Below are 25,272 nucleotides of genomic sequence, written 5' to 3'. Positions count from 1 at the left end.
TTTTTATTCACCCTGCACTTAACAGATCTTTTCCTATCTTATTTCTGTGACTGGTACGTGGTTATTCAAAGGCACAGTATCACGTCTCCTCTCACAGACGAGCACAGTATCTTGCATTAGACTATGCTAGTTTACCTCCTCAGTCTGAGCGGTCCTTGGATGAGAGAAAAATCATTGATACCTGACTTCAAGGTGACGAGTACAATAACATTGACGCTGCGGTGGTAAGGCTGAAACAGTAACAGACTAACTTATAACTTGGCTAAAATAATTCACACACAAAAGACTGGAGGGATATTTCTGTAGGAAAGTAACATAGGAAGATTTATTTTGAACTACTGTTGTGAAAGACTAATAAGTAGGTTACCATGTTGGGCACGTATACAATACATTCCTTAAGGAGTCAATCTAGAAAGAAAGAAGCAAGTTGAACACAGCCTAATCCCTACACCAGTAGGGATTCTTGTTTAAAAAACAAACAAACAAAAACCCCCTCTGTCTTACACAGAGTGAGAATTACAGGATAACTACTACAGGAATTCAGCTCTGAATGAACACCAGTCTCCTCACATGATTATTAATGAGAGATGATCAGTGAGAAGCAAAAAATAATTACAGGAAGAGTTCCAGAGATCTCAAACAACAAGGACAGTCTGTGAAAAATCTGACCTTGTATCTCATGGCTGGCTTTTTGTTTCGAATACCAGGTGACTACTTCCCAAAAATTCAATTTCTGGTTACCAAACTGTTCAGATTCTCTTACACCAGGCTAAGCAGATTCAGTCTCTCTGCCACTGCAATTATAGCGTTGTCAGTGCTTATGTAAAGGTGTTACTCCTCAGATCTGGTTATTTTAGTGTCAGAGCTATGGAATAGGAGGATTTAGTAAAGGATATTTTTTTCCATCGCAGCATGCTATTGCAGAAGTACAGTCAACATGGGTTGGGGCTGGAGAAGGATGTAGTGATCACAAGGTAGTTCAACCTACCTCCTAATTCTAAAGGCATCAAGCTAGAGTACAGGCTCCAGACTCTAGAAGGCAAATGGCTTCACGTAGGGCTTCTTCAATAGAAGATGGCTACGGCCATCCAACAGGTGGTTATGTCCATGAACTAGCACTTGCAGAAGAGCTAAGGAAATACAAATTGCCCGAGTACTCAGTGACCCTGGATGCATTGCATCATGTGGGTATACTCTGTCCCAATGGCTTGTAGAACAATGCCCGAGCCCACAACGAAAGAGCTCTGGCTTGGAGACCGAATATGCAATGTTTCTGGGCTTCCCAGATCTGCTTCTATAGTAGGAGCAGGAATCGTCTCAGGATCACCAAGTTCATTTCACAGGATGTGATACAGAATTAAGAAAGCTGGCGAATTCGGGAAGAGGGGAAGAAAAATAAGCTAAAAAAACAACCCCCCCCCCCCCCGTGTTTGGTTCCAAAACAGCATTTCATTTAGTCCAATAGCACTCCTTCTGGCAGCTCCACTACCACAGGTGCACAGTCATCTGGCTCAGCTTCAAAGTCCCATTTGAATTTCTTAGTTAGGTGGGCTTTAAATTTTTCTGCCTTTTTCCTCAGCGTCCTGTCAACGGTGGTGCTGCAGGTGTAGGAAAAAAACACCTAAAAGAATACATTAGAAGTCAGTAAGATAATCACAGAGGTGGCATAAATGCACGTTTTCCCTGACTTGACGGGGGCCAAAGAGCCTTTCTATGGGGTGGGCAGATTTCAGTTTCAGGTTAGTCTGGCTTGAGAGGAACTTTAGTTGCAGGGTTTCAGAAGTGGCCATGGGGATATAAGCAGCTCCTTAACAAGGCACTGCAGTCTCTATCTTCACTCAGTAGCCAAGATAAACACGGCCTTCATTCCACAAATTCAGCAAGGGTCAGGGTTATTTTAATCTTTGAAAACAGAGGAATGAGGGGAGTCTTGTTTCAAGTAGGGATATGCATAGAGTTAAACATATATGGTGGGGCTTCCAAAAGAGTGCAAGTGATGCCATTGAAAGTGAATTAAACTTTTGCTCTTAAGTCACTTATTTCGGGGCTTCTGTCCCACCCCCAAAAGAGAACAGCAGTGGAAGAAAAGGCCAGCTCAATGACTAGAGGTTGAAACCCAGTCTCTGAAGCCAAAGGGCAGCCACAAGACATTTTGTTTGAATGCACTTGGTGCAGCTTTAAACAGCAATGATACAGGCACTACTGCAGAGTTCTAGGTAGGCATTAGAAGTTGGGACTGTGAACCTTGGAGACTTGAAACTTTGTTTTGTTTTAATTTTAAGGGCAAAAACAAGACCAAGTCTTTGACTATTCTCTTGAGACCAAGTTTCCCACATGTAATGGTTTATAACTGCTAAACAGATGGAGGCGGACAGCGAAGAGGCTTAAAAGTACCCATCTCCTTCCCTCTAGAGAATGGGATTCAAAGAAGATGGCCACCTATGAAAACAACATGCCCATCGCAGCAGTTGCCCATACCATACAATCTCTGAGCAGCTGACAGTGCCAGCTGAGGGGAGACCTAGGCCCAGACTGAGGTGCATTGATGAGGCTTTTTTCTGAGGGGAGGAAGGCGTGTGCCGCAGTAATGTCCCCTTTGGACCAGCAGTTTTAGTTTCTGACCGTAACAAATGCTTAAAAACAAAGCTCAAATATTTTAGGCAGATTAAACCAAATCCAAATTAGAACTAGCTATTGCATGACTGAGATCTCATAGCATGAATCAGAAGCAGGCGTCCTGACCTGGGGGCAGAACCAGGGGGGTCTGACCACCCTCCCTTTCTTTATGGCTAGATATGGAGCTGATCCCCACAGTTTTGTCTGCTGTAACATGTGACCACAATATGGGTCTCCACCATTTCCAATGTCTTAGAGGCAGAAGAAACTGCCTTGGAGACTGGAGAAATGGAGGAGGTCCCCTACAATTCAAATTTCTAATCTCATGCACATTACAGACATCCCTGAAGATCCTTGAACACAGGTAGCTGCAACCTGAACAGACCCTAAAGGCGGGATTTTCTAATGTCTCACTTACACATAAATCCATTAACTTTTCACACATTCACAGTTTTTCTGTGGCACTTCAGACAGTTATTGCAGATGTGTCTGACTAAACAGGATTTTCAGCCTCAGAGCCCATCTCGCCTCCTGCTTGAATTTGTGACACAGAACTCATTTCCACAGCAAATTGATGCTCTAAGCTAAAGAATTTCATTGCAGGATCAAGCTGAAGGTAAAGCCCCTTTGGGAAGAATGCTGTTATTCAAAAGAGATCTATAGACAACAGGAGAAAACACCGAAAATGAATGGCAAAGTTCATTGCTTTGTGTATAACTGTTTGCTTTTTCCTTGTTCATCCTACTGTGAAACTGCCTCTTCACACAGAAACATTAACAAAACTCTCCTATGAAATGAGGCCAGTGTTAAAAAAGGGACTAACAGTGAGATCATGGAGTTCTACATTTATCCCGCTCAATAAGTTACACATCAAATTTATTCTTATAGAAGCCAAAAAAATATATTTTTTTAAAACTTCAAGTGCTGCAAAACCTCACTCTAGGCCTAGGGTATGAAAATCAAGCTGTGTTCTTTCTGCCTCTTCAACTACCACCAGGAATAAGGATTCTGCAATTGAAGCTTAGGGGAAGGTTCCATGCAAGAGGTGGAATAGAATCCAGCTCCCATTCCCATGGATTCAATGATTCTAAAGTGCTAGCAGGAATAAAATTGATCAGTGAAATGAGCAGACAGGTTCGGTAAGAAGCAGACAATTTTACCATGTCACTTTTCTGATTACAATTACACTTTAAGATTGTTCTCTGCTGCCAGCGGTACTGTGCGTTTTACCCAGGTACGTGTGGTAAGAGGTGAGTTCACTATGTATTATTTCCTTCTGTTCCCCAGTCTGTCTGTTGTATATTCATCTTATTCTTAGAATGTAAGCTCTTTTTGTTCTGTCTTTGTACAGCACCTAGCGCAATGGGGTCCTGATCCATGACTGGGGCACCTAGGCACTCCCAGAATACAAATAATTAATCATAGTACTCCCACCGGCGCCAAGAGCCAGAGAGCAGTAATGTCAGTAGAGAACCTTTAGTGACAAAAAGCTGGCTTTCACCCAAAGCATTTTTCTTTTGTGCAGTTATGAGTGCAATGACCACCATCAGACATCAGTGAGCACTGCACCCTAGACTTCTCACAGAATAGCATCAGTTCTTTAGCTTCAGCAGTATAGGCTAAAGCTGGGCTTTCAAAAAGGCCTAAAGGAGGTACATCTCTACCTCGATATAACGCTGTCCTCGGGAGCCAAAAAAATCTTACCGCGTTATAGGTTAAACCGCGTTATATCAAACTTGCTTTGATCCACCAGAGTGTGCTGCCTGGACCCCCCGGAGCGCTGCTTTACTGTGTTATATCGGGTCGCGTTATATCGGGGTAGAGGTGTAGGTACCCAAATCTCATTGACAGTCAACAGGATTTGGCTTCAAGCCACTCCTCTGAAAATCCCACTCCAAGTCCACTAGCTGAAAGCAGTAGCAAGCTGATATTTTCTTACATGGTCCACCACTAGTGGGGAAAAAAACATACTTTGCCAATGGGTTACATGAAGAGCTGGGCAGGAAAACGGTTTTCCTGTCACAAAAGAATGTGAGATTTCAGAAAGTTTTCCCTCACAAATTGGAACAAAAAGCTGAAATCTAAAATTTTTTTGTGAACTGAAAATCCAAAAAAAGTTTCAGATCAGATCAGCAGAAATGTTTTGTTTCGATAATTTCAAAATGTTTCATTTGTTTTGACCCTTTAAGATTTTAATTTTTTTCACATTTTTGCTGTATATTAACTTTCATTTCTAAATGAAAACAGTTCTGAAATGGAAAAATTGAACTTTTCATTTCAAAAATGTCAAAACGGAATGTTTCAATTTCAAAACAAAATTTAATTTTTTTTTTCAAAAACAAAAAATTTATCAAAACTTTCCTACTAAGTTTCAGTTCTGATGAATCAGCATTTTCTGATAAACAACACTTCATAAAACAATTCCCAGCCAGCTCTAGTTACATGAACATTTCTTACAGTTGGCAAATGTTGAAGACTTATCCTTAAATCAAAGCTTTTGCTCATTAAAAGTACATCCACATTGCAAAGAACCCAGAGGCAGCGAGTCTGAAAGCCCAGGTCAAACAAAATAGGAGTGTAGATGTTCCGCGTGGGCTGGAGCCCAGGTTCTGATGCCCAGTGAAGGAATGTCTACACTGATATTTTTAGCCCCATAGCAAGAGCCTGAGTCAGCTGACCTCTGAGACTTGCTGCCACAGGATTTTTGTTTTTTTAAAGCAACGTAGACATGCCTCAACAGTCTAAAACAGCTAAGCAATGCTCAGCCCATCAGACCACAGAGTTAATTCCATACGTTGAACTTGAGAAGCTGGCATGGAAGGACATGTTGCAGTTTGGCTAATTTTCATTTTATTGCTTTATGGAGTGTAAAAATGTTCATTTTAATAAACCTGATTATGTTAATTACCGGCTTCGTAACGTTTTTATAGCAGTGGAAGGAAGCTTTTAGGAAGTCTCGCTTTCGGTTTGTGGGGAACGGGCCTATCCTGCATTGTGACACTGTTCACAAGTGAGAGTCATTAGGGGCCGATGGAGGAACTCTCTACACTGAAAACAGCACCGCTTAGTTTCTAGCCAATTAAGATATTGAAATATTCTATAGCAGCAGCAAATAGTCACAAATACAGAAATGTGACCGATCTATCTGACGAGGGAGGAGGTGGTACTCAAGGCCTACAAATCATCTACAGCACATTTGGAACAATTACTGCCAAGAATAAAAATCTTCCCTGCTAAACACGCATGTATGTGTCTTTGGGTTGTTGTTTTTTTAAAGAGGAAAACTTAAAGAGGCAGAAAATTGAATTTCGTTTAGCTATTAAATCTTTATGAATATTTAAAAAGCTGTTAGAGTGATTAAATAAAGGGGAGGTATTTTATAAGCACATCCTTCAGATCTTGCTGTGCGGGATTATAAAGCTTTGCTGTGGCTGCCTTAGCATCAGTACAGACTTTTCTGCACTCTGGGCAATCATCTCTAAATTCCCACTGGATAACAGCCTGATTCAAGGCAAACAAGTGAGCATGATACAAAGCCCAAGACAAGGGGGATGGGGAAGGGTCCTCTTTGATACTGCCAGTGCTCTAAGTTCATAACGGGCTTCACTCCAGAACAGAATCCTGACAATTTAAACTGATCTAAATCAGTATCAGTGGACTTTTAATCTGCTACAAAGGAAAGTTTCCATTACGATGTGTCAAATTCAGAAAATCAGATCCCCTTGCACTCACTCAAACCCCCTTACTAATGTTTTAGTGTAAGGGAGTCTAAGGCCTTGTCTACATTAAGAAAATGCGTATTGCTGCAACTAAATTGATTCACTCACACAGGCAGATACCCCTAATATAGATAAACTCCAGTCCATTCTGATGCAGTATAACTCTCACTTAAGATACATAAGGCCAGTGTTAATTGCCTAGAAGGCACAAAAGATTTAGTCTCTCCCCCCCACCCTTACCTCCTCCTGTTAGCTGCTTTTCTTGTTACACTGCTCTACTGGAGCTGCTGCTATATGTCGGTTAACTCCATTTACACTGTCTAAGACTCCCATACACAGTCTCAATGGGTCAAATTCAGAGGTGAGGTGTAAGTGGGTTGTGTGTGTAAGCAACGTACAACATACACATGGGGGAGGGGGGTGTATCTTACACAAGGTTATGTTCCCCTAGACTCCCCTCTGAATTTGGTTGAGTCTGGCTTTGTATGCCCACTCATTTCTCATGAGAATCCCCCTATGTCTGTTTCCCAAACCACCTGCACAGCTGGTAACTTACCTGTAAGGTGCTGGTTAAAAAGTTGTCCTGGGAGACTATGTCCACAAAGAAGTCAGCTGGAATTTCACTGAGCTGGTGGTACAAGACAGAAATGAGGTTGGTGTAGAGGGCCTGATGCTTTCCTATGGCATCCTCTGATCTGCACAAAACATTCAGAAGTTTTTTCCAGTGCTCAAATGCATCATAGACATTCCCAATCAGGAAGCAGATGAAAGCAAACTGCAGCTCGGCTGGAAACACCCAGTCAAGGGAGGGCATGGAAAAAAGACAGGGAAGAACTTTAGTCATTCAACCATAAGTGGAACCGAGGATTATATTACTTTTGTGGACAATGCCAATTTTTGCATACATTCGCTGAGTTTGTCTTGCTGACACACAAACAGCACCCTGTACTCCTGATGACTATATTAATAGTTGTCAGTCCTCCAAGCACTGACCACTCTCCACCCCCTTGACTATATGACTGAGAAGCAAGCCTAGCACAATCAAAGAGGACATGTTATAGCAATGACCATTAACCTTCTCATCATGAGCATTCATAAGCGAAGTCTAGGGTGACCAGATGTCCCGATTTTATAGGGACAGTCCTGATTTTGGGATCTTTTTCCTATATAGGCGCCTATTACCCCCTACCGTCTGTCCTGATTTTTCACATTTGCTGTCTGGTCACCCTAGCGGAGTCTGAGAACAACGTCACTACCAAGTGATTTCCAGAGATTGTGCTGTGGTGCTTGGGTTGTCACAAAACATTATTTCTACCTATTACTGAAATACTACAACACAAAGCCAAGACATTACATCAAGATTGTGTGGTCTCCTGTGACCCCATTTAACACAATCTTGCCTCATAGCTGCTAGGAGGGAATAGTGATCTCTCTATGTCTCTTCTTGCCTTTCCTGAGCCTACATGTCCAAAAAAGGGGAGCTAGGAAATTGCTGCTGCCACCATAACTAGACAGTGACATGGGTACCACAGCATGGACACATGCAGGCGGACAACAAGAGCAATCTATGATATTATGTGTGCAAAAGACAATGTGCTATTGCTGTTACAGCAGCTTTGCTCACCTAGGCCTGGTCCATGCTTAAAAGTTAGGTTGACATAGCTATGGTGCACAATCCACACCCCGAGACTGTAAATATGCCATCCTAACCCCAGATTAGGCTAAACTGATGGAAGAATTCCACTATTGATGCTCAAAGAGGTGGATTACCAACAGCAATGGAAAAAAACCTTCCAACACTGTAGGTAGCATCTACACTACGGCACTACAGTGCCCTAGTCCTTAGTATAGATGTGGCCTTATTTTGCCACGCAGGGCTCAGAATTACCAGATGTTTAGACACTCACTTTGCCACTAGTGTCCCCTCATGCTTCTCACAGAGCACTGGGAAATGGTAGCTAGCTGGGAAGGACATTCGCTGTTTTTACCTCCTAGAACATTTCACAATACAGTTCTGCTGTTTTAGAAGCTAGAGAGTTAACAGATAAAACAACGAGGACATGAGAAGAATTTCTAGTAAATACCAAGCATCCAGAGTTTATCTTGAGGGTAACAGTGTCATCTCAGCTTGGTTTCAGAGTCCTCAATAGAGCTGGCATTAACTTGTAGCAGACGTTGCCATTGTTTCCAATGGAGTTAGCAGCTAATTACAGCAATTCTATTGAGGGCCACCAGCTGGTAATTTCTGATATGTTAGTAAATAATGCATGTCACATTCTTCCGTACAATGCATACAGTCTTTGTTCAAAGCTTTTCCTCACAACGATCCCCAAATCCTACCAGAAGGCGTCACCAGTGGTGCACAAGAGAAGGTTTCAACTTCCTAAACTTGCTTCTTCCCCGTCTTTCAGCCATGGCTACTCTAACATGGGAGGAGTGGGGGAGAGAAAAGCTTACCATGTTCACCATTCCCTGCTGTTTAGTTATTTTAATGAAAACTGGAAGTTAACAATAAATGGCTATAGGTAAAGTGCTGTAGCAGTCAAAACCAACTGACCAATTTCGGCATGTCACAGTGATGTCCCATTTGTAGCACTTTCCTACTTCTAGGATAACCCATTTTCTCTATTCCTAAATTGAATAATTATGTTGACAGCCATCATGTTGCAATTAAGGATTTCAATGCACTGTAACTGCACCATCCAGCCTGCTCCCAGTGATCACCTTTTTCAATGAAAATATGTATAGATAAACATAAGGGTGGAGGTTTAAAAAGTGGCTTTTTTTTTTTTTTTTTTTTTTTTTAGTTAATTGACAGGTTGCCAGGAGAGGCAGAACCAAACAACGTACTATGGAGGAGAAGACCCCAGAGACCGATGTGAAAGGAACATTAGGGGAAAGAGAGACTCCCGTAGCAATACGGAGAGAGTTCCATAGCTAACATTCCACACACTGCTCTGAAAATTCATGCATAGTAAGTTGCAGTGAAAACAGGGCCGGCTCTAACTTTTTTGCTGCCCCAAGCAGCAAAAAAAAGTGCCGCGCCGCCGGAGCCCGCCCCCCGCCGAGCACTGTGCCACCGGAGCCCGCCCTCTGCTGAGCGCCGCCGGAACCCGCCCCCTGCCGAGCGCTGTGCCGCCCCAAGATTGGCCGCCCCTTACCAGGTGCCGCCCCAAGCATGTACTTGGTTGCCTGGTGCCTGGAGCCGGCCCCGACTGAAAAGCACTTTTCATTTAAGGATCTCAAAATGCTTTACAAACATTAAGCCCCAAAACACCCTGTGAGATAGGGAATGTATTATCCTTGTTAACTGGAGGCACAGAGAGACTAAGAGACTTGCCAAAAATCCAAATGCTAATTTACTGGCAAGAGTGGAACTAGAACAGGGGTGGGTAAACTACGGCCCATGGGCTGGATCTGGCCCATCAGGGCTTTGGATTTGGCCCATGGGATTGCCATTCCTATGGTGCCGTGGGCCCCGCACCACTGCTGGAAGCAGCCGGCACCACATCTGTGTCCCTGGGGGCTCCGTTCGCTGCCCTCACCTCCAGGTACTGTCCTCCGCAGCTCCCATTGGCTGGGAACAGGGAACCGCAGTGAATGGGAGCTTCGGGGGAGGTACCCGCATGTGAAGGAAGCACGCAACGGAGCCCTCTCTCCCCCATCCCCCCACCCGGGGCCGCAGGGACATGGTCCCGGCCACTTCTGGGAGCGGCGCGGGGCCAGGGCAGGCAGGGAGCCTGCCTTAGCCCCGCTGACACCCCGGAGCAGCTCCATGTAAGCAGCGTCGGGCCGGAGCCTGTACTCCAAAACCCTCCTGCACCCCAAACCTCTCCCGCACCCTGTCTGCATCCCAACCCCCTGCTCTGAGCCCCCTTGTACACTCCACACCGCTCTTGTGCCACAACCCCCTGCCCTGAGCCCCTTCCTGCACACCACACCCCCTCCCACATCCCTCACCCCAACCCCCAGCCCTACATTCATGGCCCTGCATGCAATTTCCCCACCCAGATGTGGCCCTCAGGCCAAAAAGTGTGCCCACCCCTGAACTAGAACCTAAGTGTTCCGATTCTCAGTTTCATACTATAGACTATAATGATTGCTGGACACCATTCTTGCTGTTAAGCATTCAAGGCTGTTTGCCATGACTCTGTTTCTGGGGCAGCCTTTATACTCACCGAGCACATCCTGAGGCTGGCTGGAGTACTGCTTGTTAATCACTGTTTCCAGAGCATAGCTAAGGTCCATGCTGTGCCTGGTTATTTCCTCAGGAGTGGCACCATCAGGGTACATCTGCTTTGGCATCTCTGTGAACCGGATCTCAGTGCCAGCTTTCAGCTTCATTTTGGGCAGTCGGGCCAGGCCTTCTGCGTAGCTCTTACATTCTGTGTCATATCGGGGCAGGTTCTGTTCAGCTCTGTCTTTGGTGTGCTTCCCAGCCAGAACTGGAAGAACCTCTGAAAAGGCACAGATCTGTCCACTCTCTGGCTGCAGCTTCTTCATCACTGGTTCACTGATGAAGTTAGTGAGGGAGATCCATTTCTTGAGGGTCTCATATGGGTATGGCCCAAGAAACTTGTCCATCTCCTGGAGGTTTGACCTCATTATTTCAATCTCTTCTTCAGATGCTGGGGTGAGGTCCACTTCCTCATTCAATGAGTTCCAGTGCAGAATCTGCAAGTCTCGCTGCTGCAGGCTTAAGAAGAAGCCAGTACGGGGACCTGTCTCTTTGGTATTACACCTGTTGACAGAGCTATAGTGGAAGAAATGGATGCCTGGAGGGATCATCTTGACTCCCCGGAATCTGGGGCCCACATGCCAAGTGTTGTAATCAATGCCAAACTCTGTCCCCTCAGGCATGTTCAAAATGACAACTGTAGCACCCTCAAAAAAGAGTCTCTTGGCCAGGTCTGGATCTATCTGCATCTCTGCCATCTTGTCTGCTGGTCCTTCTGTTATGTCAGGCCTCTCCACCAGGAATCTAGGATAGGGCAAGCACATTGAACTTGTATTACATAAATACACAGATGCTTCCATCCAGCATATTTTATTAAAACCATGGCAAGTTAACATAGCCTGATGTTGTACTTCTGGTCTGCACACTCCCTGAGACAGGGCTGTTTTGATATCTCTGCCTTACACAGTAAAGAGAACAGTTAGTGCTTAATAAATAATACATAGGTGCCTAGGCATCCAGACATGCAGCCTTCTGACCCCAGCCCCTGAGCTCAGAGCAGCAATTCACTGCACTAGCCAAGGGAGAGGAGGGAAAGCTATAGCAATACAATGATATTTAGCAGCTAGACAAAGTCAGTCCTAAAAACATACCAACGAAAGCACAATATCTACTCACAGCCCTTCCAGTGAGGATCATGAGAAACATCACAGATTATAGCCCCGCAATACACACCTCACAGTAGTATGTCAGTAAATGAGAGAAGATTTTACAAGGTGTATTTATAAAAATAGTCAGCAGATAACCCCCCTCAGGCTTCCACCTCCCCGTCTAATCTCCCAGACCCCGGTCTGCCCCCTGGCCCCTGTGAACCCTCCTTTCCCAGGTACAACCCCGCGGCACCCGTAACCCCTCCCCCCTCGGGTACAAGCTCCCCCCCCCAGAACCCCTCCCGGGTACAATCCTCCCCCCCCCCGCACACCTAGAGCCCCTCCCGGGTACAACCCTCCCCCTCCAGCACCCAGAAACCTTTCCCCTCCGGGTACAAGCCCCCCCCTTCCCGGAACCCCTCCGGGGACAAGCTCCTCCCCCGGCACCCGGAACCCCCCCGCTCCCGGGTACAACCCCCCCCCGGCACCCCTTCTCCTCCCGGGTACAACCCCCCCCCCCCGGCACCCCTTCCCCTCCCGGGTACAACCCCCCCCCCCGGGTACAACCCCCCCCCCCGGCACCCCTTCCCCTCCCGGGTACAACCCCCCCCCCCGGCACCCCTTCCCCTCCCGGGTACAACCCCCTCCCCCGGCACCCCTTCCCCTCCCGGCACCCCTTCCCCTCCCGGGTACAACCCCCCCCCCGGCACCCCTTCCCCTCCCGGGTACAACCCCCCCCCCCGGCACCCCTTCCCCTCCCGGGTACAACCCCCCCCCCCCGGCACCCCTTCCCCTCCCGGGTACAACCCCCCCCCCCGGCACCCCTTCCCCTCCCGGGTATAACCCCCCCCCCCCGGCACCCCTTCCCCTCCCGGGTACAACCCCCCCCCCGGCACCCCTTCCCCTCCCGGGTATAACCCCCCCCCCCGGCACCCCTTCCCCTCCCGGGTATAACCCCCCCCCCGGCACCCCTTCCCCTCCCGGGTACAACCCCCCCCCCCGGCACCCCTTCCCCTCCCGGGTACAACCCCCCCCCCCGGCACCCCTTCCCCTCCCGGGTACAACCCCCCCCCCCGGCACCCCTTCCCCTCCCGGGTACAACCCCCCCCCCCGGCACCCCTTCCCCTCCCGGGTACAACCCCCCCCCCCGGCACCCCTTCCCCTCCCGGGTACAACCCCCCCCCCCGGCACCCCTTCCCCTCCCGGGTACAACCCCCCCCCCCGGCACCCCTTCCCCTCCCGGGTATAACCCCCCCCCCCCGGCACCCCTTCCCCTCCCGGGTACAACCCCCCCCCCGGCACCCCTTCCCCTCCCGGGTATAACCCCCCCCCCCGGCACCCCTTCCCCTCCCGGGTACAACCCCCCCCCGGCACCCCTTCCCCTCCCGGGTACAACCCCCCCCCGGCACCCAGAAACCTTTCCCCTCCGGGTACAAGCCCCCCCCTTCCCGGAACCCCTCCGGGGACAAGCTCCTCCCCCGGCACCCGTTCCCCTCCCGGCACCACTCCCAGGTACAACCCTCCGTTGCTCAGTCAGGGGGTTAAATCCCCCACCCCGGGCGCTGGGGGCGTTTCAGCTCCGCTGCTCACCTGGGCCCCGCTCCCCGCCTCAGTCAGTGCGCGAGCGCCGGGACCGGAAGCGCAGCTACTTCCGCCAGCCCAGCGGGTCCCACCGGGAAAGCGGCCCGGGCAGCCCCATTGCCCCCGCAGAAAGGGCCCCACCCCGCTGCGCAGAAAGGGCCCTGGCCCCCTCCAGCCCCGAGAGCCAGGGAACACCCCCAGGAGGGCATTAGCAAAGTGACAGAGATCCTGACTCCATCAGCCATGTTCTTAGCTCAGGTGGAGGGTAACTAGCTCATGACCTGGCCACTGGCCTCATATGTTTCCACAGCAATGAAATCCACATCTGGTCCAGGGCCACTGACCTGGGCTGTAGCTGGAGCCTGGGCCCCTCCCCGCTCTCAGAGACTTCTACCTGAAGGAGAGAATGAACCCCTGGCGGCCGTGCTCCTTGTGAGAGTGGTCCCTGGGGAGGGATGGGGGAAATACATTTCCACAGCGCTTAGTACCCAGTGGTCTGAGGAGATCCGGGCCAAGCTCTGAGGAAGTGGGAAAGGTGGTTTGCAAATATGGGGAAAGTGGAATCTGGCATCCCGGGAACCCATCAAAAGGCCTGGTTAGCAGCCCTAGGTGTCTAGATGGAGCAGGCATTGATACAGAGGCAGGAGAAGGAGAAGCTCTCTGTAATCCCTACTCCTCTTTCTCTGCAGGTTCTGCTAAGGAGCCAGGGCAGAGTAACAGTGGGTCTGCTGTGGGCAGAAGTGCTTTCTGGATAGGGCTGGAGTGTACAACCCAGAGGACTTTAGAGTTGTCCTAGAGATCTTCAAAGCAATAGAGCTTGGAGTCAATTTGCTCCAAAACTAGCAAAGACCCTTCAAAGAGCTGGTCTTGTAAAGTCTATTGTAGCCACCCCAACAGGTACCACTGAGGGAAAAATTTCCAACTGTGCACGGGGTGCATCCCATGCACACCAAGGGTGGAATCAACATGTACACTCACTTGAAGAACTACCTTGAACAAAGACCGTAGCTTGTAAAGTTAGATCTGAGCCATTAAAAAGAAAATTTTAACTTTGGTTTGCTTGTTAGCCTTGTACTGGTCTGGGTTGGACTCCAAAACCTCACATCCCCACAGCAGTAAAAATACAACCTGACCATGGAACAACTCCAAAATAATGTTTAAACATAAATAGTGTTAATAATTGCATATCATTGATTTGACTAGTAGAAATCCGATTGTGGCTTTCCATCATGCCCTCCATCTTGTCCAGGGAAGAAATGAAGACAAAATTTGCCCTTCTCTTACAAAGAAACCCTTCAGGGACAGGATTTGCCTTCCAGCCCACTCCTAATTCCCAAATGGATGGCAAGTTTACCCACCTTGCTCTAAGTTTCAATCTACCTACTACACCCATCCAACCTCTTGGTCCCAGCTTGTCCCCATCTCCAGGCTTGGATTCAGTTGGTACACAATGGTTCGGTGTACTGGCATCTCTCTCAAACTGCTACCTCATTCTCCAGAATCTCAGCTTTCAGAAAACTGTTTTATTCCTCATGTAAGAAAGGAGGTTCACAGATCTACACAATTTACTGTATTCTCTCATTTTGGTGCCACAAATGGCTGGTATTTGTTATTATAACCCCCATAGGCCCCTCTTCCTACCCAATCAAGTAGGAGCCTGACCCAAGAAGCCAACAAACCCCATGGACATATTCAAGCCCCACCAAGGGGGAACCATCAGCCCAATGGAGCTCAGAGAGCACGCACCTTCATATTTTGAACATCATAGAATGTAGTGAGCAGGATCTCATTCTGGTGACTTGTGTGGATGGAGCTTATTTTGTGGGTGAAACTTGGAAGAAAATTAGGAAACCCATTCCCCCCCCCCCCCCCCCGCATTTAACCTCTGCATTAAATAGACCCCTGAATTGTCCCCATTCTGCCCAGTCCTGTATCAAGGCTAACTAGGGAAGGTCCAATCTCTTTCCTGCTCTCACTCAATGCTGCCTCCAGGCATACTTTCAACCTGTAAAGCACCTGGGTCTAAAGCTCCTCCTCTAATTCTCTACTGTCCAGATCAGAGAAAAGTCAGTTTCAGGCCACAAGCTGGTTGAGCATCAAACACATTTATTTCACTTTTATTGAATACAAGAACAGTGAGCACACACGCATACACCACCAAGCACTGAAAAAGAATATGATTGAAAGGGGCGAGGGGGAGAAGAGGAACAGGGGAAGAGGAAAGGGGAGTTAGTGAAGGAACGACAGAGCATTGCAGTTGGTTGGTAAGGTGCTTTTCAAATAAAAATCCTGTTTATTATTATTATCACTCATGCAATTGCAGGCCAGTTTTGAAATGAACTTGCAGATTTAGGGACAAACAGGCACTCGTGTCTCCCACCCACTTCAACGGAAAGGCCCCCAGAAAAAAGAAAAATAGTGAAAAGAAAAATCTGAAATGTCAGCGACAGTGACGAAGAAGGTGGGAGGAAGCCAAGGCCTTAGAGTGATGCACGGCTTCAACACCATCACAAACAATATATATAAAAAATATATAAAGAAAAAGCTTGTGTCTATTGCTCACCTGGCAAGGCGTGGATTATATCTATTTCTATATCTATAAAACCCACATCTTGCCAGGTGAGCAAAAGACTCATGCTCCCTCCCCACCCCCCCATTGTCACTCACTGTGAGGAATCCAGAGAAATAGGTCCACTGTTTTTTAGCTCTGAACATACAAGATCTGTTTCTAATCTCACTTCCACCGATTTTGCAGCAGTGCAACTCCACTGTTTTTAATGGAGTGACTCCAGATTTTACACTAGCATGAGCGAGATCAGAATCAGGCTCCTGGAGTTTCAAAGTAGCCTCTAATTCAATTTCAATAGCATCAAGTTTCTACCAGCTTTTTTTTTTGGTTTGTTTGAAATTCAAAATGTGTCAAACAGCCAGTGTGATGCATGGGGGAATGTACCCCCTCTGATAGCAGAACAGACAGGCTTAATGCCTTGCACAGCTCTTGGGAACAGGTCCTCTGAGTTGGGCTTCTCTTCCTGAAAGCACGTGTTTTTACAGCTGACTTGGGTGTTTTTAAAAAAAAGTCTTTGTGTAATTGCTGTCACTCCTTTTGGTTCTGGTGAGTGTTGTCCCTAAAGCAGCAGCAGGTTATTGGTGGCTGTGAACTTTCAGGGAGAATCTAGGGAGAACACCACACATTTGGATTCATCAGAAGCCTGAAATGACCCTCACTGACACTAGCACATGAATCAGTGCTATTGTGAGGGAGCCAGTGCTCATCCCTTTAATGCTTACAGGAGAAACCCATGTGCCAAAAGGAGAACAGACTTCATGGAGACACAGTCTCATAGAATATCAGGGTTGGAAGGGACCTCAGGAGGTCATCTAGTCCAACCCCCTGCTCAAAGCAGGATCAATCCCCAGACAGATTTTTGCCCCAGATCCCTAAATGGCCCCCTAAAGGATTGAACTTACAACCCTGGGTTTAGCAGGCCAATGCTCAAACCACTGAGCTATCCCTCCCCCCCAGAAGCCAACTGGAAAGACCGAGGCCCACCAGAGACTCAGGAATCCCTGCTATGGTAGGAAATTGATCATATGAGGTATGCCCACCTGATTCTAAATATTCAAGTTGTCCATTTTCAATAGGATTCCCAGATCCTATCATGGGGACTAGCTAGATGTGCTTCCTCTCCAGGCATTAAGTGTGGGGTGGGGAAATAAAGACAAAGATAGTGCAATGTTTGTGGACCCTTCTGTAGTTTCAGGAGCTTGTGACAATTCCATTTGGAAATCAGTTCATTTCCTTTTCTTTTTTTGGTTCTAAGTCTGCCCTAACTGCCTGTCTCACACAGTGCCTCAGGTCCTAGACTGGGCCCAAAATCTCCACTCCATAGGTAGCAGCAGAGGAAAACTTTATCTAAGTGCCAAGTTCTGACCAGTCGTGGGGAAAGCAGCCTCTCTGCCTTCCCACTGCCTCATCAGCATCTGCCCTCTAAGTTCTGGATGACTGGGCAATTCTATCCAGCCCTGTAAACCTGCTATTCCCTGCACGTTTGTCACATGGTATCTTCCTCATCCACTGTCGATGAACAGGAGTCAACCCTAAGCCAGAGTATCGGTAGACAGTACCATGCGGGAGCTGCCATTCGCCTGTTCCTGCCAGGGCAGCTGTCGCACAGCCTACAGCCACCCTGGCAAAATGCAAACATACAGCTTGCTATGGAGAGGTACTTGCTCTCAAGCTGTGGCTGAGGTCAGAAATGAAGCTAGAAACAAGTGTCTAGACCAGTGGGTTACGGGGGGATCACTGTATGCATCCCTAACTCAGCCCAGGTGCCTGGTTTTCAAGAACCTGCTGACAAGTATGATATGATACCTCTACTGCTGCTAGGGCTCCAGACCTGAGGAGTCAAAGACTCCTAGAGGCGGGAAGCATGGGAATCAAACAGTCTAACCTCGAGTCTCCAAACAACCTCAACATCTTTGGATTGGGGGCATGGGGAGACATTTCTGTCTGGCACATTTTGGTAATGGTAAATGGATGCAGTCCATTCCTTCTTTCCCAGTCCCCCACCCCTCCATGTTGCTGAGCCCTCCCTTATCACCAACCAACCAATTACAAACACCATACACTGTGTCACTACACCAACCCCTCCTGCCACAGTGCATCAACTCAGTGGCAAACGTCCCATCCCACCCCCCCAAAGAGCAGCAGCTAATGAAATGTTCCCTGTTCTCTTCTTGTGGGATATCAGTGTGAGCTAAGATTCTCATAGTATATCAACCACAGTCAACCAAACAATTATAATTTAAAAATGTCATCAGCAAACTTACCAGCACTGTTTAATTATTTTAATATTGTTTCCCACCCCCCACTCCACACCCCCAGTTATATATAATATACATAACTTAAAAGCACATTCATATGAAACCCCTACAGACTGCATTTTTATAAATGAGAAACCATATACATATAGGTTTTGTTTTGTTTTAAATGAGATCTGTTCTTATTACCTTCAGCAGAACAAGAGACCGGACAAGGGGACAGAGGAAAGAGAAGGAAGGACAAGTGTGGGGAGTAAGAACAGAACCAAAAAATGATGAAACAGAACTAGCATGGAATGGGAAGAGGGATGATCACCACACATCCTGAAGCAGAAAATAATTGCAAAGTAATCAAACAATTCAATGGTTCTCTCTCTTCTTTCCTTAGGTGGGGAATAGTTTTGCATCTGCTTGTGGGTTGTTGGAGTTTTTTTGTTTGCTGCTTTGTTGCAAAGCACGTTTCCTTTCCATTCAGTGTGCAACAAATGAACCCATGAGTTGTGTGTCCTTTAAATGTAACATGCAAAATGGCGGTTTATTGTATGTTAATAATATTATTGTTATTATCATGATTTTTTGTTTGTTTTTCTGATGAATCCAGTCAATTCTTCAATTTGTTTGCAAAGGCTAAAGTAGGTGGTTGGTTTTGTGTGTTATTGTTGATGTTGCTGTTTGCAATTCACCTCCAGCATATAGCAGCAGTGCAAGGATGCATTTTGTTTCCTGTGTATATATATATATAATATATATATATATATATATATTATATTTGCTATTCCTTTTTTAAAAAATTTTGTCTCTCGCCATTAACGTTGCAGCCAGGACGTCTAGGTCTCATTGAGGAATCCAGCAGGAAGGCCCCTTCTTCATTGTTCTCCGAGTTGGGTTTGAATAGAGATGCCAACTTCTGTGAACACGGCGGTCAAGATTCCTGCACAGGGCAGACGGAAATGATTGATCATGGAGCATTTCCTTTCTCATTTGGTTATTATTATTTATTGGTTTATAAAGAGCTTTTTTCTTGTATTAAGGCACCAGACAATCAAGCTGCAATCACAAGGGGATATATTCTACTCTCATGACGCTGGTGCAGTGCAACTGATTTAAATGTGGTTGCTCTATTGTAAGGGTCCAATCCTGCGAGGTCTCATTGAAGTCATTGGTAGAGTCCCCATTACTTGAAGTCATTACATAAAGACTGGATATCTTTCTAAAAGATGTACAAATTACCAGGTGATTCTCTGGTATTGTCTGTTATGCAGGATCAAATAATCACAGTCTCCTAGTTTTCAGCCTTATAATCTATGAAAGTAATTGGAATTGATGGCAAACAGTACCTTGCAGGATTGGGCCATGACTAAGGCTACGTTTTAGTCACGGGTATTTTTAGTAAAAGTCATGGAGAGGACATGGGCAGTAAACAAAAATTCATGGCCCGTGACCTATCCATGAGTTGTACTATATACCCCTGACTAAATCGGGGGGGGGCGGGAGCATGACCTGGGGGCACCGCAGGTGCTCAAGGGGGAAAGGGCACCCCAGGGGGCACCGCCAGTGCAGCCCGGGACCCTCGCTGGTGCTGGGGGAGGGGAGGTTGGGGGGGCTGGCAGGCTCCCTACCTGGCTCTGCGCCTCCCTGGAAGTGGCAACATCCCTCAGCTCCTGGGCAGAGGTGTGGCCAGACATCTCTGCATGCTGCCTCCACCCCAAGCGCCGGCTCCGCAGCCAGGAACCGTGGCCAATGGAGGCTGCGAGGGTTGTGCCTGCAGGCGGAGGCAGGGCTTAGAGTCCCCTAGCCATGCCACGCTTCCACCTAGGAGCAGAGGGATGTCGCCGTTTCCAGGGTACCCCCGAGGTAAATGCCGCCCAGATCCTTCACCCCCTCCCGCGCCCCAACCCCCTCCCACACCCAAACTCCTGCTGCTGCTGGGGAAGGGAGGCGCAGTGGCCTGAGACTGCCTCAGCAGCAGGCAGTGCAACTGGCCCAGGGGCTGCTTGAGCTGCTCAGGTGGCCCCCAGGCCAGGCGCATCGGCCGCTGCAGAAGTCACGGAGGTCATGGAAAGTCACTGCGACTCCCATGCCCTCCATGACAAACTCGTAGCCTTAGCCATGACTGAGATTTTAGCCCCATATTTTACTGCAGTGACCAAGCTTTCACAGTCTTCCTTTATTTTAGACTCCCTTTTGCCTTGCTTTGTTGTCGATATAATGGTGATGCAGCCCCTTGCTCTTTTTTCCCCTTGTTTGAGGTCCTTGTGCTGCCTTATTAGCTCATTGTTGCCTTTTCCTTACTATTTCTATTGTGATGAAAGCTTACGAGCTGCTTAGGTGCAAAAACAAACAAAACCCAAACATTTTAAACTTGACAGCTCTTGGTTCCAGCTATCTCTGGTATCTGTGCCAATGTCTCTGGACATCTGGCCAAAGTCAACTCAGATACATGTCCTCTGAAGCTGACAGGGTCACATCAGGGTTGCATTTGGCCCATTGCGTCTATACACGATAGCGTCTGTCTGTTTCATTTATGAGCTCAGGATGCCTGTTTAACGGATGACTAACACGTGAAATGGGATACTACGAACATCCATTTTTCAAAATTCCAACCTCCAGCCCTGAAATTTAAAGCAAGATTATTTAGATCAATCAGAAATAGAAAAACAAAAAACAGAGCCATGTTTTCAAGAGGGCTCCGGAAATGCCTGGAGTTTGTGAAAGTGCACCGGCCTGTGCATGCAAAATACATGCTTTAACACTGGCATATGGACATTTAGAAGGAGGCAACTTGGGGAACTGGGCAGGTTTTAAAAAAAGCAATTAAAAACAATTATTCCTGATGAACGTAGTGCTGGTGAGTGGTAGCTGGCTGGCAGAACCTGAAGACTAAAGTCCTCACTTTACCCACAGAACGGGCACTTGCAATACCGCGCTCAGTCAGTCCATGCTGAGCCCGATAACAAGGAGGACAATGGTAGTGGTGGGTTTGGTGATGTGGTCACGGGTCTTCTCACAGCAATCAGATGGTAAAAGCTCTCTGGGCCATTCCCAGGCCTCTGGATAGGACAGTCCAGTCTCCTGGAGCATACACAGATATCCCTCTCCAGTTGCAAATGTGGGTTCTTAGAATATGCAAATGGGCTGGGTCACAAACATGGCCATTTTTGGAAGCCCTTTGCAAACCTATCCCATAGTGTCTAAGACAGAAGATGAGTGAAACACCACACACTGGGGAAACGATTAAGAGAACTGACAGAAGGTTCCTAGGAAGGAAATCTGAGGGTATTTGGAAGTAAGGAGGGGCTGTGCAAGAAGAAATGGGATAAACACTGGGCCCCAAGATAAGGCCTTTGGAACAGTCATTGTGACAACCCTAGATAAAGAACACTGAACACATGGTGCTGCTCACAGAACTGCTTTGCAAGTAGCCAGGATAATTGGACAGCAAAGCAGTCCCCGTAGCCTGTCTCAGAGGCTGCTCTAGGAGCAGCCTTTTAAAAAGTTGTTCATGGCTCTGATCTGCACTATTTCCTACTGTAACTACAATATGAGAGAGGCTCTGCCTGTATCATCACTTACGCATCATAGCTGTGAGGGGTTCCCTGCCTGTATTGTTGTCAATGAATTACATCTGTGAAGGACTTCCTGCTTGTACCATTTATCAATTCTAGCATATTGCACCTATGGAGGATGCCCTGCCTGCACAGTAACCTATATATATATTGTACCCGTGAGAGAGGCTCTATTTGTAACTTCTATACATACCTGAGGTTTCTTGTCCCTTTCCTCTGGAGATGGTTCTGTTTCTCTATATACCACAGCTTTGGTTACCAGCATGTCAGGGTGCTGTAGTTTTGCCTCTTTGATTGCCAAAGCTAATGCCTGTAAACCAGAACAATGTCAGAGTATTTACCACGTCAGTTACATCTTTTGTTAATAGCCAAGATTAGCATTACTTCTGGAGCAAGCCACAAGCATGTCAGAAAATGGGCCCAGGGCATGTGAAACTACTCATGGCTAAGGTTGGGCACGTAAGGAACTGGGTTTGGATTGAATTCTCGAGAAGCTTAACCATCCCTGCGAACCCAAAGACAGAGATTCAAAGCTGAATCTGTGGGTAATGACCTGCTAGCACAACTTGCCTACTAGCTGACCAAGGATTTGTAAAACCCTAGGATGTCCTATTCATCATTCTTTGCTGGACTTATTTTCTGTAGAATCATAGTGATAGAAGGGACCAAGGGTCATCTAGTCTAACTCTCTGCCAAGATGCAGGATTTGTTGTGTCTAAATCATCCAAGACAGATGGCTCTCCAGCCTCCTTTTGAAAACCTCCAGTGAAAGAGTTTCCACAACCTCCCTAGACAGTCTGTTCCACTGTCCCACTGTTCTTACGGTTAGGAAGGTTTTCCTGAAATTTAATCTAAGTCTACTACGCTGTTGCGTCTTGTCCTGCTCTCTGTGGTAAGAAAAAACAACTTTTCTCCATCTTTTTTATGGCAGCCTTTCAAGTATTTGAAGACCGATACCATGTCCCCCCTTAATCTCCTCTTTTCCAAACTAAACATACCCAGTTCCTTCAGCCTTTGCTCATATAGTAGGCATTCCATCCCTTTGATCATCTTTGTTGCTCACCTCTGGATCCTTCCCAGTTTCTCTACATCCTTTTTATACATTGATGAACAAAACTGAACACAGTACTCCAGCTGAGGCCTAATCAGCACTGAGCAAAGTGGTACCATCACCTCCCCTGACTTGCATGCTATGCCTCAGTTAATACAACCTACAACAGCATCACATTGCTGACTCACGTTGAGGTTGTGATCCACCACAACTCCCAGATCCTTCTCAGCAGTGCTGCTGCCCAGCCAGTTATCCCCTATTCTGTATTTGTGCATTTGGTTTTTCTTCCCTAAGTGTAGCACCTTACATTTGTCTTTGTTGGATCATTTTGTTGTCTATAGCTCAGTTCTCCAATTTATCAAGATCACTCTGAATTTTAGCCCAATCCTCTAAAGTGCTGACAACCCCTCTAGCTTTGTGTAATCTGCAAATTTCATCAGGATGTTCTCTAGTCCTACATCCAGGTCATTAATAAAGATGTTAAACCAAACCAGACCCAGAAGAGATACCTGTGGAACTCCACTTGAGATTTCCCTTCAATCTGACATGTTTCCATTAATAGTTACTCTTTGCTTGCAGTTGTTTAACTAATTATGTATCCGTTTAATGTTAGTTCTGCCAAGCCTGCATTTCTCCAGAATGTCATGTGGGACTGTGTCAAAAGCCTTGCTGAAGTCCAGGTATATTATGTCCACCGCATTCCCCTTATCCACCAAACCAGTTACCCTGTTAAAGAAGGCAATCAAACTGGTTTGGCATGATTTGTTCTTGGTAAATCCATGCCGGCTGCTAGTAATCACCACTTCATCCTCCAGGTATTCACAAATTGAATGTTTTATACATTACTCTAGTAGCTTCCAAGGTATTGAGGTCAGGCTGACTGGTCTATAAGTTTCCCAGCTCCTCTTTTCCCTTTCCATGGGCACTATGTTAGCCATTCTCCAGTCTTCCAGGACCTCTTCTATCATCCATGAGTTTGCAAATATTATTGCCAGATTTCTTCAGCTAGAGATGCAGAACATCTGAGTCTTCATCACTGAACTCCTAGCAGAGGACCTTCGGCAATTCTTTGTGTTAAGCTAATATTTTAGATTCTGTTCCTTTTAAGAGAACTTTGTTTTTACGTTTAGTTTTTTGTGTACTTTGTATTGTTGAGATTTTCTTAACGGTATTATAAAATAAAGTAAGGAAGCGTGTCCTGGACCAGTGCCTGGAACCCGGCTCTTCTGTCCAAGAGACTTGTGTCACCCTCTGCTACTCATTCACAAAGAGAGCGCTTCAACACTATGAATACATTCACTGGAAGCACTTGGAGTGTGATGGGCTACAGCGAAACTCCATAGAGAAGGAGATGGAAGGTCCAGTTTGCTCTAGAGAGTGTTGCAATACGCAAATGACAACTCCAGCTATAAGAACGCTCTGCTTGTAAAAAAAAAAAAAAAAAAAAGAAATCAAACCTATTTGACTCTAAGAGTGTCTACAGTGCAGCCGCAGGTATGCTTTATAGCTTGTGTAGACATACCCCTGCTAGCTGTACTATAGCTAGCTTGCTAAACATAGCAGTGAGGATGCTGAGACGCGGGCTTCAGACTGGGCTGCACAAGCCCAACTGATCCCCCTGGGTACGCACTGAAGCCCATGCAGTCACATCCTCACTGCTATATTCAGTGAGCTAGCTAGAGTACAGCTAGGGCACGTACCATTCGCACCCGCGGCTGCAGTGTGGACGTACCCTTCGAGAATTCCACAGTCTGGTTCCTTGTTTGAATTTAATCCTTGTTTTGGATTTCTTTTTTATTGTGCTTGGCTTATGTGTTCAATCCACTCCCTCCTTTGGTGGTTAGAGTATAATCTCAATTACAGCTATGCCACCCCAGCGGCCAGCCTGTGTTCACTGTCCAAACAGTTTGCTACACCCGAGAAGAGCAAGCATGTGCTGTTTCCTCGTTACTTAAAGCAACACTGGTGGGAGACTCTACACTGGAAGATGCTACTGGCCAGCATAAATCAAACGACCATGTTGTTTTGACTGTAGGCCCAAATGGGGTAGCACCTTTCACGTCACTTGCTCAGGGCACAGATAGGCTTTGCTGTGAGTGCAGAGCTTGCTGTACCCCCTATATCACCTCCACCCCAGTTGATCCCCTCCTCCACACCCTGGTGCGAATGATCCATTCAGGGAAGCAAGCACTTCCCAGTGATAGCTGGGCTGTGGACGGACTTTGCTTTCCCAGCAGAGTAGGAAACGAGTGCAGGAAAGAGTCACCATTGAAGGTCCCCTAACAGTACTGAATGGCCTCCCACAGGTTTCCCTCCTACCTGGTCTTGATCCACATCTTCATCTCCCGTAATAATGATCCGCTTCTCTATTCTGGTCTCTGCAAACCCTCCTTTCACAGTCTGAAATGGAAAAGGGGGCAGGATGAGTCCACAGACTGGATGATTCTCACGCACTAGACAGGTGGCTGCCTTGGAGGCTGCTCAAGCTTCAGCTAGTGGAGAACAGAGCAGTCTGATTGCTTGGTGGGTAGGGCCAAAGGGAACATATTGCGCCAGTGCTCCACAGACTGCACTGGCCTCCGGTTCACTT

The 25,272-nt window shown here is 47.0% G+C and overlaps 2 protein-coding genes across 13 annotated transcripts in view; both read right to left on the bottom strand.

The window, feature by feature from the left end:
- Window positions 1-293: 293 nt before the first annotated feature.
- Window positions 294-11,336, bottom strand: AAR2 (AAR2 splicing factor). The gene is made up of 3 exons (XM_054046409.1): window positions 10,514-11,336; window positions 6,892-7,121; window positions 294-1,621 (listed from the first exon to the last, which is right to left on the bottom strand). The coding sequence occupies exons 1-3, from the start codon at window positions 11,334-11,336 to the stop codon at window positions 1,454-1,456; spliced, it is 1,221 nt and encodes a 406-aa protein (XP_053902384.1). The 3' UTR covers window positions 294-1,453.
- Window positions 11,244-25,272, bottom strand: part of EPB41L1 (erythrocyte membrane protein band 4.1 like 1) — a 157,086-nt gene continuing 143,057 nt past the window's right edge. For 9 of the 12 annotated variants that reach the window (XR_008446834.1, XR_008446835.1, XR_008446836.1 and 6 more), the window contains 4 exons: window positions 25,002-25,082; window positions 21,825-21,941; window positions 19,685-19,877; window positions 15,331-18,996 (listed from right to left, as the gene is read on the bottom strand). Coding sequence is in view for 3 of the 12 variants with exons in the window: in XM_054046406.1 (XP_053902381.1) it covers window positions 11,296-11,316; window positions 21,825-21,941; window positions 25,002-25,082 (219 nt within the window). In the remaining 9 variants the exon portion in view is untranslated. Of the gene's footprint in view, window positions 11,317-15,330; window positions 18,997-19,684; window positions 19,878-19,979; window positions 20,678-21,824; window positions 21,942-25,001; window positions 25,083-25,272 lie in introns of those variants that run through there. The other 3 variants (XM_054046406.1, XM_054046407.1, XM_054046405.1) reach the window with 3 other exon arrangements.

This window comes from Malaclemys terrapin, chromosome 12, assembly GCF_027887155.1.
Source record: "Malaclemys terrapin pileata isolate rMalTer1 chromosome 12, rMalTer1.hap1, whole genome shotgun sequence".
In the NCBI taxonomy this organism is placed as follows: domain Eukaryota; kingdom Metazoa; phylum Chordata; order Testudines; family Emydidae; genus Malaclemys; species Malaclemys terrapin.
Note: the sequence above shows the minus strand (reverse complement) of the source record. Positions and strands in the feature narration are given on the sequence as shown.